This window comes from Hibiscus syriacus, unplaced genomic scaffold (assembly GCF_006381635.1).
Source record: "Hibiscus syriacus cultivar Baekdansim isolate YM2019G1 unplaced genomic scaffold, ASM638163v2 tig00111311_pilon, whole genome shotgun sequence".
NCBI classification, from domain to species: Eukaryota; Viridiplantae; Streptophyta; class Magnoliopsida; order Malvales; family Malvaceae; genus Hibiscus; species Hibiscus syriacus.
The window spans coordinates 2,037,229-2,052,023 of record NW_024063054.1 but is presented as its reverse complement, the minus strand read 5'-3'; the positions used below and the strand labels follow the sequence as shown (position 1 = coordinate 2,052,023).

Genomic DNA, 14,795 nt, shown 5'->3' with positions numbered 1-14,795 from the left:
TTTTACAATTCAGAATCAAACATTTTATTTGTCGAGCAAATTCATAGTCAGAGTTAAAAAAAAAGAAAGAGGAAATATGCTCACCACCTCAGCCATTTCAGCATCAACCTCAAATGAATTTGGTCATCCTTGACATCATATAAATCGGCCCCATCACCCACTACTGGGATAGTGCATAACGAGTCTGTTTTTATATTCATACTACTGGTCTAGGTATTGGTTTTTATGATGGCACTATGATTCTTTTTAATGTTTTCTCGTGTATTTTCTTTTCTGGTCTCTGTGTTTCAGCCTGTTCTCATTGATTCTGTCGTTAATATTGACGGGGTTGTCTTGCTTTCATCGTAATCCAAGTGGAATATGCTATCATTTTCAGAACAAAGAGAGAACACCATCCTTTTCTATATATTACTAAGCTCTTAGTCTTTGCTCTTCCACAGCTCTCTTGGATGGGTTCATTCACGAAGATGAACACTGTTGGGAGGGACACTGAAGCTAAATATGAATGCTTACTTTTCGGTATGTTATCATTGTATACCGATTTATATCTGATTTATCTCAACAACTCTGATTTATGGTGTTTTCGATTATGATTTACAGACATGGATGATACTCTATACCCCTTGAGTCTAGGTGTTAACTTAGCATGCCGCAACAATATTGAAGGTTTGATCCTCAAAAAATGTTGAAGTTTTCTTTGTTTTGCTTGTAAATATTAAAGGTGTAGGCAGGTTGACTTGTTTTGCTTGTAGAATTCATGCTACAATATCTTAATATTGAAGAAAGTGAAGTATCAAGGATGTGCTTGGAATTATACAGGGAATATGGAACAACAATGGCTGGTTTAAAGGTGATTGAGATTTCAGAGTTCATCTTGTCCTAACTCCCCTTAATTTATCTGAAAATTTGTTTAACAAATGTCAAATTTTCAGGCTCTTGGCTATGAATTCTACGACGACGAATTTCATGCGTACGTTCATGGAAGATTGCCATATGAAAAACTTAGGCCTGATCCTGTGTTAAGAAACCTGCTATCATCCCTGCCACATCGGAAAATAGTAAGTGAAAAGTTGATCCCTTTAGCCAAATCAAGGGAAGAAAACACAGACGCCATATTTTGGCTGTTCTAACATGTTTGTTGATGTTTTATTTATTTTTTTAGATTTTCACGAATGCTGATAAGGCGCATGCACAACAAGTTCTGAAAAGGTTGGGTTTAGAAGATTGTTTTGAAGGCATCATATGCTTTGAAACTCTTAACCCTCCCCTTGAACCAGCTGATATAACTGATGTCGGTAGCGTCTGTTCCAAGCCACCAATTCTCTGTAAACCCTCACCGGAAGCTTTTAAAGCCGCTATTCGGATTACAAATGTGGACCCGAAGAAAACGGTAGAAACTCGGATCCTTCCTGAATTTCAACACATTTTCCCCCTTCTACCCCATCAATATATTATCTATCTATTCCCTTTTCGTTTTCCTATCTCAGATTTTCTTCGATGATAGTGCTCGAAACATTGCAAGTGCAAAAGAGGCAGGGCTTCACACGGTTATTGTAAGCTATGATATCATTTCCAGTGGCATCACGTAGAATCCTGGATAACATACGCATGAATCATTGACATTCTTTGCTAACATGCTAGTATAACAATGGCAGGTCGGGAGGTCGGTCCTTGTGCCCGGGGCAGATTATGCCTTGAGTAGCATCCATAATATCAAAGAAGCAATACCGGAGATATGGGACGGTGAAGAGGAGCAGATGGAGCAAGTTATCCAATCTTCTGCAATGGAAACCGTGGTCCTGGCATAGATTTCGCTTCAAAGTGGAATATTACTGATTTTCAAGGGAAGCTGTGCTTGTCATATAATGTACACGGGGAATTGTTTCTATTAAGCTTATAATATGGACGACAAATATCTATATCCACATGTACTTACAATTTAAGAAATGCTATTGTTATGCATCTTTAAGATTCATGTATTAAACACAGATCTATGGGATAGAAATAATCAATGGGAAGGAGAGAATATCAAAATTACTATATAAAAAAAACCAGATGTTCCATTAAGAGCAGGGCTTCGAAAAACCCTGCAGGCTTGTATCGCCTTAAAACTGATGAGAACAACACTGTCATGGCAAGATCTTAGAGAGTATAAATCCAAAATTCTCTCAGAAATCACATATTATCAGATAAAGTCATCCTGCTGCAAAAAAAAAAAAGAAAAGGGCAATACTAAAATGTGCATTCCATGTTTTTGTGGTTACCTGCACAGGTTGTTAGCCTTCTATCCGCAGCTCCCCACAATTAACAATTCTGCATGGCAACTTTGGGCTATCCGACCTGCTTGTCTCGTGGGATTCTAGTTTGCGCACAACATCCATTCCATCAATAACATGTCCAAAAACGACATGTCGACTATCCGGTCATTAATGAAACTTTTTAGTTTCTTTTATTTCGAACTCCTTATTTGTTTTATGTTTCATTTTAGTCTCATATGTTTGTTATTATATTTATTGAGTATTTAGAATTTGGATTGTTGATTTTGTACATTATTTGATTTGGTCATTTGTATTTACCAGTATTAAAAAATGGTGTAATTTATGCTTTGAAGTCTTATGCTTAGTTCTGTATTCATTTTGGTCATTAACTTTGATATAGTGTTTAGAACTTTGGTTTTATTACCTGATTAATCCTTGATGTACTGCCTGTGTTAGGTTTTGATTCTTATAAATTATCTAACATGGTTTGTTGTTCCATTATTATATATATATATATATATATATATATATATATATATATATATATATATATAAAAGTATACTTATATGTATTCTGTATTATAGTTTCATTTACTTATATGTTTTTGCTCATGAATGTTTTGCATACAAAATAAATGTTTTCATATATTTTTATATTTTAAAATTGATGCGTTTTTGTTATTTATTTCTATGTGTATGTCATTAAATGTTCTACTATCATTCGATATCATATATGTATATGTATGTTTGATTAATTTTTCGCAACCCCTATATGTGTACAGATTTTGATATATGATATTATTTCATTGTATTCACATTAATTTAATTTATGAATTAATCTAATGTCATCATTTTATATACCTCCCATACTTGATTAAAATTTTAGTAGCTCACTCGAAGATTTTCGAGAACACTCAGTGTAGAATGAGCGTGGAAAGCACCGCTTGGTCGAAGTAGTGCGATCCAATACGACATTCGAACGAAATGTGAAATTGAAACAAATCGAGTTTTTTTAAAGCGCTAATTAATTCATTTTTTCAAATGATGCAATGCACGTTTCTTTAAATAGTAATTTATTTTATGCAAATGTTGATATTCAATTTATATACGATTTGCATTTTTTTGTAAATCAATGAGGGAATATTCTTTTTAGAAAAGAAATAGAAGATATAGTCTTCTTATCGGAAGATGAGCAAATCTCGATATTTCTTTTCGAATTAAATGATTTTTTTCTAATAAATAATTCGAAACAAATTGATTAAACTTTAATAAATGAATCATATTTTAACTTTATATTCGATTTATAATTTCCATCATTTGCGACAATATATAAGCGATTAAGTATCAATTTTGGGCGCTGTGGGGTGCTAATCATTTCCCACGCGTAATCGAATCTCGGGCTCGTTAAATCGGATTTTTGGTAAATGCATACCAACTTTTTTCTTTTAAATTATTTTTATGAATTGTTTAAAAGATGTTTTAGGTATTTAGGCTACCTAACCTAAACGTCGATGGCGACTTCAATTTAAAATTTTTAAATTAATTCAAAATCATCAATTTTTCAAATAAAATCGTAATTGTTTTTAAAAAAATAGTTATGACACGTTCGAAGCCAAAACACATCTCTGGAAAAAAAATTCTTATGCGAAGTCCGGCTGAACATCTCGTCTGGTTCTTCATGCCATTGCAGTGAACCAGGGTGGTTCCGAGTTTGCTTTGCGAATATGAACCAATCGACTCTTCAAGTGGCCATGCGAAGAATCAAGGATTTCGCTGAACGTTCGAGCTTTAATTACCAGCAAAATATGGGTGGGTTCAGCCGGAGATTACCCAGCAACTGGGTACGTAAACTATCATCAACAGATCATCGTGAAGAACAAGAGCGTTTACTAGGTGTTGCGTTTTCTCTTATAATCTTTAGTTTGATTTGTTAAAATTTATTATATGTCCGCTAGTAATAGTTTAAGTTCATCTCTTAGGATATAACGCAACAACTCTTTTGGAGGGTTTATAAGAAAAGGTTGCAGATTTGTGAAAGATGATTTATATATTTCCACGATTAAATCCTTTAGTGACTTCATTTTATTAACATATTGTCGCTTTCTCTAGTTTCCCTGTTTATTTTTTCATTTCTCTGGCACTGTTCTCAAGCATAACAGAGATGTGTGGGTTGGGGAAGATGAAGTAAAAGAAGAAACTGTTTTTTTAGGAGATTATTGCCCCAAAAAATAAATGTACACGTGTAAAACTATTATTGGTGGGCACAAATAGGGGCATACAAAGGGGGAAGAGGATTTATGTTCCATATAGTACATGGACTACTACATAATTTGATACACACACAACTCAAAACTTTTGTTCATTCATCTCACCCCTTCTCTTTTCTTACAGGCTCGCCTATATATAACTGCATCCAAAACCACACCCCATCAAGCTGAAATTGATGCCAAGCTAGTAAGCTCGGACCTTGGAGCCTCAACAGAGCTAGCTAACCATGGCCGACTCGAGCCATACGCCCCATCAAGGCCTAACCAAAGAAGAATTCACGGACCTAAAGCCTCTCATCGAAACATACCACAACTTCGCACCGATCCCCAACACATGCACTTCCCTCATAACGCAACGCATCGACGCCCCGGCACATGCTGTATGGTCATTGGTTCGAAGCTTCGAGAACCCTAAAAAATACAAACACTTCGTCAAGAGCTGCAACATGACCGCCGGCGCCGGCGGCGTGGGGAGCATAAGGGAAATCACCGTCGTCTCGGGTCTTCCGGCGTCGACGAGCACGGAGAGGCTTGAGATTTTGGACGACGAGAAGCAGATATTGAGCTTTAGGATTGTTGGTGGAGAGCATAGGTTGAGGAACTACAGGTCAGTGACGTCGGTGAATGAGTATCGGAAGGAAGGGAAAGCTTACACCATTGTTTTGGAGTCTTACGTTGTGGATATACCGGAAGGGAACACCGAGGAAGATACCAAAATGTTTGCGGATACAGTTGTGAAGTTGAATCTGCAGAAGCTTGGAGATGCAGCAATGGCTTCCCTTCATGGACATGATTAACATATTAATGGGGTTTGACTTTCAAACTGTGGGGATTAAAGGTTGATATGTATATCTTATCTTTGGATTGTGGGATATTATTTTAATCTCTCAAATGTTCATTCGAAGACAATCGAATTAAAATTTTAAATTCCATCAAAAATCAGCAGACGTGATGTAATTAATCAATATCAAATGCAGTAAAGGGCATATTTTTAAGCTTGTGCGGGTTCACTGAATTAAATTTGACAAGTAAATGAAATTTCAACAATCATTGCTAAATAGTCGGTGTATGATATGGTCGAGAGAGCAGAAAGTAGGTGAAAGATTTGTTGCACCACTTTTTCATAAGGCGGCAAGCAAATGTCAATCCTTCAATGAGCAAGCAAAAAGAAGCGGCCGAATTTTTGTGTTGATCCCTTTATTGTGCTTAAATTTATAATTTAGTTCTCAGACATAATTTAGTCATCGACGTACGACTACGGTACCATTAATAATTTTGGTTAAGATGCTAACATGTTTCTTTCACTTAAAAGTTAAAATCGCCTCTTCAGGGTCGGAGATACATCAACCATGGGAGGGGTCATGCCCTCAATCTTTATGATGATGTTAAATTAAAGAGACTAGGTCTTGAATTTAAATGTAGTAGAGGGACCGAAACTAAATTTGACCCGAAGAAAACTTTTTGTTCCCGCAAGGATGTTAGCAACTTCAAGGGCAGCATGTGAGTGACAGAGAAAGAGACCCATTAAGACTTCTTATTTGCAGCTCAAAGTCAAAAACTCATCTTTATCCTATAGCCACTTGATATTCTTAATATATAATATATCTATATCTATATACAATTATTATCTAATGCAAATCAATAAAAAATAGAAGTAATGTTTAAAACCAATTATTTTTAATGTATTTAAAAATATTAAAAATATATTTTACACCATTTTACATAAATGAGGTTGTCATGAATTCGTTTGTTATAGAAAGAAATCAAATGGTCGTATTTGTTTTAAATTAGCTCACTTCAAATGAATCTTCACAAAATTTGTTGTTTTTACAATTACATTGAACAATCAAAAACCAATCTCTCTCTGAAGTTATGGCAAACAAGATTTTCACAGTCGTCTACTAAAATGGCCAAGTTGTTGAAATTGAAGATGATGTTCATTTCATGTCATAGAGTCTCGTGAACATGATGATCCCGACAGATGTATCTCATGGACAATTGAAGATGAAAATTAAAAAAAATAGAGCTTTTGTTTCAAGTTTGAGATATCAACAGACTATGCTCAAATATGGAGATATCCTATTGATGATAATGATTATGTAGCTATTAGGGTTGGCCTTCATTAATATTTCAATAATAAAATTATTGAGATTATTGTCAAAATTGTAGATGTTCCTACTTCCTCAACTGTTGCACCGGTGACCGCAGAAGCATGACCATTAAAAGATGTAGATAACCTCGTCGAGCGATTCAATGAAATCCTTGTTGATTTTAACGAGGACGATGAAACTTATGTTCTACTTACGATGGAAGATAACACATTAATAATCGATGAATCTGATATCATTGAGGTTGCTCCAGAGGGACAAGTCTTTGATATAGAAGGTGATGTCTGGGAGGCAGTCGTTTCTCGTGGCCAAGCAATACAGAATGCTCCGCCAGTTTGGGTACATCCACCAACAACCATGCAAGCAGAAAGATGTATTAACAACAACGTTGGTTGTAATTAGAGGATACATTTCTTATACCTACAACGAAAGATGTTGTGGAAAGTCACAAAGTTCCACAACCAACACAGTTTCAATTTCAGCTCCTTGACACAAGGCCACGAGCACTTAGACTCCGATGTCATATATGTATTCGTGAAGCTACTGGTGGAGAAAAATCCAAGGATCTCGATAAAAATGATTGTGGCATCAATACAAAATACATTTGGTTATATTCTGTCTTATTACAAGTCTTGGATGGCCAAAAGCAAAGTTATGACACTACTGTACAGTGATTGGGATCAGTCGTACAATGAATTGCCACATTTGTTGCATGTAATGGAATATTTCATCTCAAAAACCATTGTTCGCTCCTACAATTATCCTGCAACCACATTTGATGGACAAGTTATCCCTAGGAAGAGAGTTTTCGGAGGCTTGTTATGGGCTTTCAAGTTATAAATTGAAAGCTTTTATTACTGCAAATAGATGGTTTAGGTGGATGACACTTTTCTGTACAACTTATACAAACATGTCCTTTTGATAGTTGTTGCACAAGATGGTGATAGAAACATCTTTCCTATTGTATTCACCAAGATGGGATTGATATAATCTCAGACCGTTCACCTGGGTTGTTGGCCACGATTGATAGACCGGGAAGTAAGTGGTCACCTCCGGTATTGCATACGTCATACTGCTTCAAATTCTATGACGAGGTTAAAGAATAAAAAGATAAAGAAATAGATTATCAGCATGTGTTACTTATTCAATTTTACCTTTCATTTTTTGGTCTTGGTCTTCGGTTAAAATTATTATACTTACACCTAACTATTTTTTCAGGCTACGCGTTACTACAACCAAGCTTTCATGTAAGACTGAAAAATTTAAGAAAACATGGAAAAGAGGTGTAGAACTTTGCAGCTGAGATACATAGGGAAAGATGGGCACATGTATATGACAATCAAGGTTGATGTTACGATCATATGACAACTAATCTTGTCGAGTGTATCAATTCAGTGCTAAAAGGGACTAGACATCTTCCAATGACAAGTATTGTTCAGGAGACATACTTCAAATTGAGTAAAGTTTGGGCAGACAAAGGTGCCTAGATAGAGGCAATGTTCAATGAAGGTAGAAATTGAGCTCTAGATCTGGAGAAAGCAATGACCAAAAATCAAACTCATGTAACATCAATGTAGGTTCGTAACTTCACCAGACTGTAATATGATTATATTGTCCAAGCACTTGTTCGACCATATGAGAGTGGGACTTTTGCCACATATTGGTAACCTGAATAGAAGATGGTGTGATTGTGGTCGATTTCAAGCCTTCAGATACCCATGCACTCATGCGTTTGCTGCATGTATACATGTGAATGTAAACCCATACATTTACGCTGATGATTGTTATAGCTTGCATACTATGCGCAACATACACAATTGCAAGTTTAAGTTTCTCCCGAACGATGCATATTGGTCATCTACTGTCTTTAAAGAATGGTTACCCAAACCGCAATTACGAAGGAAGTTGACGGGTCATCCTGAATCTAGTCGAATTCATACTGATATGATGAACCTCAAAGAGGGCAAGGTCTCCCGAAACTATGTGGCCACTGTAGATGAAAAAGCCATAATAGGAAGCACTATTCACATCTCCCAAGATATCGAGCAGGACGATAAATCCTTTGAAATCGTATTATCATGTTGTACCGATTTTATAAATATCAATGATAATTTTTCATTTTTTTACGTTTCATATATAATTGCAAACTATAACGTTAAACTAAAGTCAAATTCATAAATTTATTTAAAACAGTTTTTCAAAAAAATAAACATCTTTTCCTCTCAATTTTTACATTATTTTTCTTATTCTCATTCTTTTAGATAAGTCGTTTGTTGTGTCGGCTTGCTAACTCTTTAATCTTCTTCTTCTCCTTCTTCTTCTTCTCATTCTCCTTCTTCTTCTTATTCTTCTCCTCATCCTCCATTTTCAACTCCTTATGTTAATCAAGAATAGACTTTATTGATTCTTTCACACACTCATCATCTGAAGACAAGTTTAAATTCGAATCATTAATATCAGAGTAGTCAAACCAAAGATAATCTTCCGAAAATTTCTTGAATATTCTTTTCACAAGTGCATCTTTTGGTTCTCCTATAACTCTATAAACTAACTTAATTTCCATGCAGCAACCGTGTAAGTGCACGGGTATCTGAAGGTTTGAAATCAAGGTGACAGGTTTCAACGGCTCTTTTTAAATCTAAACGGATATAAATTTTAAACCTAAGAAACTCGTCACCTCAAGATGACGAGTTTCGTTGTATTTTTTTCTAGAATTAAAATTCACATAATAATCTGTAAAAAATATTTTTTTAATAAAATTTATCACCTCGATATGACGAGTTTCACATGAAATATTACAATATTAGGTGCGGACTATAAAAAATTATATCTCATGGGTGACGAGTTCCCTGTACTGTAAAAAAATATCATAGATCTAAAATTAATTTTTTAGATGCCCTGTTGGGCCAAATAATTCCGGCGTTGCCCCGGGCCAAAAAACCTTTTAAATCTGCCACCCATGGTTGGTGCCTGCCTGGGCTGGGGCTGGGGCTGGGGCTGGGGCTGGCGTTATTTGGTTGTATACGGTGGTAAAAGTGGCGAAAGAGAGAATTTTGTAACTTAAATCTGAAATTGGAGAAGGAAATCGTAAGACAAACTATTAAAATTTGAAATGCTGAAGAAGAATAACAAGAATTTCAGGAAAAGAAGCTTTCAAGAAGACGACGAAGATGATCCAGCCGCCAAATCAGACGATGAAGTAGACAGACGGTAGTCTCTCCCCCTCCCTTTTTTGTTTAAATAAATTAGGGTTTTTTTAAAAGAATAATTTTTGAATTTCAATGTAAAGGTTGGCGTTAGAGGAAGTGAAATTCCTGCAGAAACAGAGGGAGAGGAAATCAGGAATCCCTGCAATACCTGCTGTGCAAACCGGAGGCGCCGTCGTTAAAGTTACCGAAAAGGCCGATGCAGATGGAGAAAAGGAAGAGCTCGTGCTTCAGGACACCTTCGCTCAAGAAACCGCCTTCCTTGTTGAGGATCCAAACATGTAAGTTTTTTTCTTTTACACTTTGCATTCGTGTGTGTTTCTGGATTGTCTAATTGTTTATTGTTTATATATATTTTCTGCAATTGTTTTGTGAACTTAGGATGTGCAAACCGAGGCGCCGTCGTTAAAGTTACCGAAAGGCCGATGCAGATGGAGAAAAGGAAGAGCTCGTGCTTCAGGACACCTTCGCTCAAGAAACCGCCGTCCTTGTTGAGGATCCAAACATGTAAGTTTTTTTCTTTTACACTTTGCATTCGTGTGTGTTTCTGGATTGTCTAATTGTTTATTGTTTATATATATTTTCTGCAATTGTTTTGTGAACTTAGGATAAAATATGTAGAACAAGAGTTGGCTAAGAAAAGAGGAAGGAACATGAATGAGAAAAATGAAGTTGAGAATGATTTAGCTCGGGCTGAAGATGAATTGTACAAAATTCCCGAGCATCTTAAAGTAAGTCCTCTTATCATTTGCAAAACAATTTCCATTGTTGTTTTTATGAACTTTTTATGTTTGATGTTTCGTAGATTACAAGAACATCGCTTTTTGAGTTTCAATTTATTGCCTTTGACTTTGTTTCTCTCATTTGAACACTGCTTCTTGATTGTTTCGTTATTTTATGCAACTTCTTGGCTATTCCTTGCAGGTGAAGAAACGGAATTCTAAAGAAAGTTCTACGCAGTGGACTACTGGGATTGCCGAAGTTCAGCTGCCTATTGAGTATGACTTTTACTAATCTTTCATTTTAAGAACCTAAACTTCTTCTGGATCTCCAGTCATGGGATCCTTTTTTGTAGTTTTGTTCGGTATAGGGAAATTCTGGCTTTTAGAGCAGAGCTTGTTAGCTTTGTGCTGCTAAGCAAGCTTGATATAATGTCTTTAGACCAACTAAATGATGACAAAAGTGTGCCACCCTTTTTCTGTAATAGATGAATCTATGTTGTATTCTAAGGGCTTCTTTGATCGCAGATTCAAGTTAAGAAATATAGAGGAAACCGAGGCTGCCAAAAAGCTTCTACAGGAAAAGCGGCTCATGGGACGGGCAAAATCAGAAGTTAACATCCCATCAAGTTACAGTGCCGATTACTTCCAGAGGGGCAGAGATTACGCCGAAAAACTTAGAAGAGGTTGCTTACATTTTCTTTTCACGCTTTTGTAATTAGAGGTTATTGATTTTAGTTCATTTTGATTTTCTCTGCAAATTACTTGCTAGTTGGGATTAGTCTGTATTCATCCCTATATTATTATGTATTGCAATCTTTGTGTCCTTTTGTTCCGATTTTGCTTCTTCTTGAGGTACGTCATGTTCAACCGTTACCCCATCTCCTGCCTCTTAACTTGCAGAAAATCCCGAGCTGTACAAGGACAGAGGCTCAAAGGATGACAATGCTGGCCCCAAACAGACTGATGCGAGCAATGATGCAGCGGGAAGTAGGCAAGCTGCAACCGATCAGTTCATGCTAGAGCGCTTCCGGAAACGAGAACGTCAACGAGTAAAGCGGCGATAACATAGCAACTCTAGCAGCGTATCAGAGAACTTTCAGGTTCCATTTCATATGATTGGCTGCAATGCTACTTGTGAATGTTTGTACCATCGTAACTTTTCATGATGATTGAGATACTGCTCTTTTTGTAACTGGGTATTCTTAAATACTGTAAACATATTTGAAATGCTTTTGAATTTTTTTTTTGGTTACGGATAACAATGAATAAGTTTTTGAGTAGCCTGTTCGGTCTAGCGCATCCTTAAAGAACAATGAAAATTATGGGTTCTCCTTTCAATAATAGAATAGTTTTGTTCAATTCTATAAATAGTCCCTGCTGTATTCATAAGTTGTAGATTTAATTTTTTTACTTTAATTCGGTTTGTTTTATTTCTTATTGTTTAACTTTAAATTTTCAATTATGACTCAAATATTTCAAGGATAGTATGATTAGATTAGAGGGATATTATCTCTGGGGAAAAAAGTTTGAGGATTGCGTGCATGAAAATCCACTTAGAGGTATGGAGTTCTTTCTTATAAAGGTTATTTTAAATATGTACTTCTTTTATACGCCTTCCTCTTCTTCTCCTTCCTTTCTTCACTCTACCAAACGAAATAAAGAGTAAAATTTCAGCCTAAAATCCAGGCAAATCAAAGTGGATTCGGTCTCCATAAATCCTAAATTAAGTAACGTTTAAGCCTTTTAACATTCATACTCTTGACCTGTCTGAGATATGATTCACCCAACACATCATCACATTGTTTATACAACTCATTTTGTCCTACTTTGGTTATTCAATGTTGAAACACAGATGCGATTAATAAGCAAACTATTCAATGATTAATTCCATTGACAATTGGTTTTATTAATACAAATACAAAAGCTACTTTAAAAGTCCCAAGGTTTCCAAGTCTACAATAATAGTTCTATCATCAATAGAGCACATACCATGTTATTTTCACTCTTAAATGAAGAAATGCTATCAAAGGTCATAGAACTATAAGTAAAAGGTAAAAATACCAGTACCAAAGAACAAAATACAATTATCCAAAAAAAAAAGAACAAAATACAAAAACATAAATGAAGTATTTTTAATATTGGTAGCATACTTCAACCATCAGTACCATTACAATAGAGTAAACTAGTCACTAGCTGGGCTTCACTGTAAAACGCTAAGCCACAACCTAAGTGATGACACTATATAATACAGCTTGGAAGTAAGAGAAAAAGAGAGGGAGAGAGAGAGAATGTCAAAAAACAAAGTACATAAACAAATACGCATGTGAGAGACGGTATGGGGGATGTTCTAAATCTGAACATTGCTTTTGAAAGACTGCCCGAATTGCCAATTTGAAGGCACCACATTAAGTGCAGTTCGAGTCCTACCATTACTGGCTTGAACCCTGAAAGACAAGCTCTGGTCGTTTAGATAGCTTAAGCTCTGCCAATTGGCACCCCAGTTCCTCGACATGCTTTCCCATTTATTGGTTTTGGACCCCTTTATCCATACCTTGGAAATCTCACCAGCACCCCCAACATTTGATATCAGCACCAGCTCGAAATAGTTCCTTCCATTGATGGTGAATCTCATGCCTCCCTTTCTCCTGCATGTAACCCTGTCAAAACACAAACCAAATTATTCAGATTAGCAATGTTCAAACAGTGCTTAAAATTCATGTTTTTTTTTATGGCAGGATGAAAACAGTGGACATATACCTCCTGTAGAGGACTGGTACAATTCCAGCCCGGTATAAAGCTATGGTCTCAAATGCGGGTTGAGCCATGTCGAAATGCGGTCTTGGTGGATTACACCAACCGCCATTGTCGTTCGGGAGGGCATAGTTTGGAGGACAGAAGTTGGTGGCGGTGATGGTAATGTATTTACCCTTGAGACACCATTGGGGCACCTGTTTTGCATCGCAAGTTATCTGATAGCAGCCTCCACATGACTTGCCGTCGTTAAACAAAGCAGTGCTGAGTGCGGCCGTGTTTGTTCCATAACCATCTGTGTAGAGATTGCCATAACCACAAGCTCCACCTGCAAAAACCAACATGTTTATCAAAGTTATTCAAACAAAAAATAGAAAGGAAAAGAACCAAAAAACTAAAACTTACCCATTGTACCAGAAGCATCACTTCCACCATAGAATGTTGCATGTGCTGAGAGCCAAGTGTGAGCTGCATCTGCTACGTGAAATTTAGGGGGGAAATATAAACCCAAAATGAGTATGGCAGTAGTAAATAGAGAGGCACTCTGCATTTTGTTTTTGTTTTTGTGTTGGAGAATGTGAACTAAGGAGTTTGATGCCGCAGATGCATTTCATCTAGATATTTATAATCAGTGATAGACCCCCTGCTAGCTGATGAAAAATTATTGATGGAATATTTAAATATTAGGCTACCATTGCAAATTGAACGACTAAATTAAGGCATGCCATGATTCTTATTCCTTAAATGACAGCATAAACAACCGCAATTCATGATGTCATATGGGGATCCTATTTTTATTTTCAAACCCATGTGACAGTAGTTATAAATCTTGGTGCTGCAGTTGATGAGTTATATTTTATGCCTTTCTTCAATCTATAAGCATAAATGGTGAAGCAAAAGTTCCTGCAATTTATTCAATCTCAGGGTGAATATAAGATTGACAAGCTAATTAATATATCATTGATTTTATTTATTTTTTCAAACAACAGAAGTATTTATTGAAGAGAGATCATAACCCCAAATTCTCTTATGCTTAGTAGCAATAAGAAAAACAAAGAAAAGCAAATCCTACTCTAAATACTAATTCCATTAAATTTCTGGGATTGTATGTAAATTCAACGCATTATAGTATCCGTGGTACGTTATTGTACAGTTGAGCTGCAAATTGTCAGGCAGGCAATATAAAATTACAGGAGAACATTTAATAATTTGTATTGTAGAAACCTTAACTTGGAGTCAAATTCTTAATTTCCGCAATTATGACTTTTCAAACAACACATGGATAGGAAACCCTGCAACTGCAACTATAAAATCAAAGTCAACTCCCTTAAAAACCTATATTTTAATTCAGGGTTAGACAAGTTTCGCTAGCAGCAGTTGCATTACATGCAACCACCATGAATCTGCAGGTACGGATGCCTTAATTAAGAAGAAAAAGAATGAGAAAAAGAAGATGGTTGATAAGTAGAACCATATATCATGG

General features: G+C 36.0%; 4 protein-coding genes across 7 annotated transcripts; 3 read left to right on the top strand and 1 right to left on the bottom strand.

The window, feature by feature from the left end:
* The first annotated feature begins 115 nt into the window (after positions 1–115).
* LOC120158366 (uncharacterized protein C24B11.05-like) lies at positions 116–1,902 on the top strand. 3 transcript variants are annotated; one of them, XM_039169228.1, is made up of 8 exons: positions 116–213; positions 441–519; positions 601–666; positions 753–850; positions 933–1,058; positions 1,163–1,390; positions 1,488–1,553; positions 1,656–1,902. In XM_039169228.1, the coding sequence occupies exons 2-8, from the start codon at positions 450–452 to the stop codon at positions 1,806–1,808; spliced, it is 807 nt and encodes a 268-aa protein (XP_039025159.1). In that variant the 5' UTR covers positions 116–213; positions 441–449; the 3' UTR covers positions 1,809–1,902. The 3 variants fall into 3 exon arrangements, with proteins under 3 accessions (XP_039025159.1, XP_039025160.1, XP_039025158.1); XM_039169229.1 differs by having other exon boundaries at positions 133–216; positions 457–519; XM_039169227.1 differs by lacking the exon at positions 116–213 and having other exon boundaries at positions 343–519.
* A 2,775-nt stretch (positions 1,903–4,677) lies between these two features.
* LOC120158356 (abscisic acid receptor PYL2-like) lies at positions 4,678–5,402 on the top strand. The gene has a single exon (XM_039169221.1). The coding sequence runs from the start codon at positions 4,753–4,755 to the stop codon at positions 5,320–5,322; it is 570 nt and encodes a 189-aa protein (XP_039025152.1). The 5' UTR covers positions 4,678–4,752; the 3' UTR covers positions 5,323–5,402.
* Positions 5,403–9,638: 4,236 nt separating this feature from the next.
* LOC120158294 (protein COP1 SUPPRESSOR 2-like) lies at positions 9,639–11,837 on the top strand. Of its 2 annotated transcripts, XM_039169168.1 has the most exons (7): positions 9,639–9,843; positions 9,923–10,034; positions 10,261–10,346; positions 10,447–10,570; positions 10,764–10,837; positions 11,087–11,244; positions 11,462–11,835. In XM_039169168.1, exons 1-7 carry the CDS (start codon positions 9,746–9,748, stop codon positions 11,623–11,625), a joined length of 816 nt encoding a protein of 271 aa, XP_039025099.1. In that variant the 5' UTR covers positions 9,639–9,745; the 3' UTR covers positions 11,626–11,835. The 2 variants fall into 2 exon arrangements, with proteins under 2 accessions (XP_039025099.1, XP_039025100.1); XM_039169169.1 differs by lacking the exon at positions 10,261–10,346 and having other exon boundaries at positions 9,923–10,120; positions 11,462–11,837.
* Positions 11,838–12,908: 1,071 nt separating this feature from the next.
* Positions 12,909–13,948, bottom strand: LOC120158303 (putative expansin-A17). Its single transcript, XM_039169181.1, has 3 exons — positions 13,718–13,948; positions 13,319–13,640; positions 12,909–13,218 (listed from the first exon to the last, which is right to left on the bottom strand). Exons 1-3 carry the CDS (start codon positions 13,860–13,862, stop codon positions 12,909–12,911), a joined length of 777 nt encoding a protein of 258 aa, XP_039025112.1. The 5' UTR covers positions 13,863–13,948.
* Between the last annotated feature and the right edge of the window lie 847 nt (positions 13,949–14,795).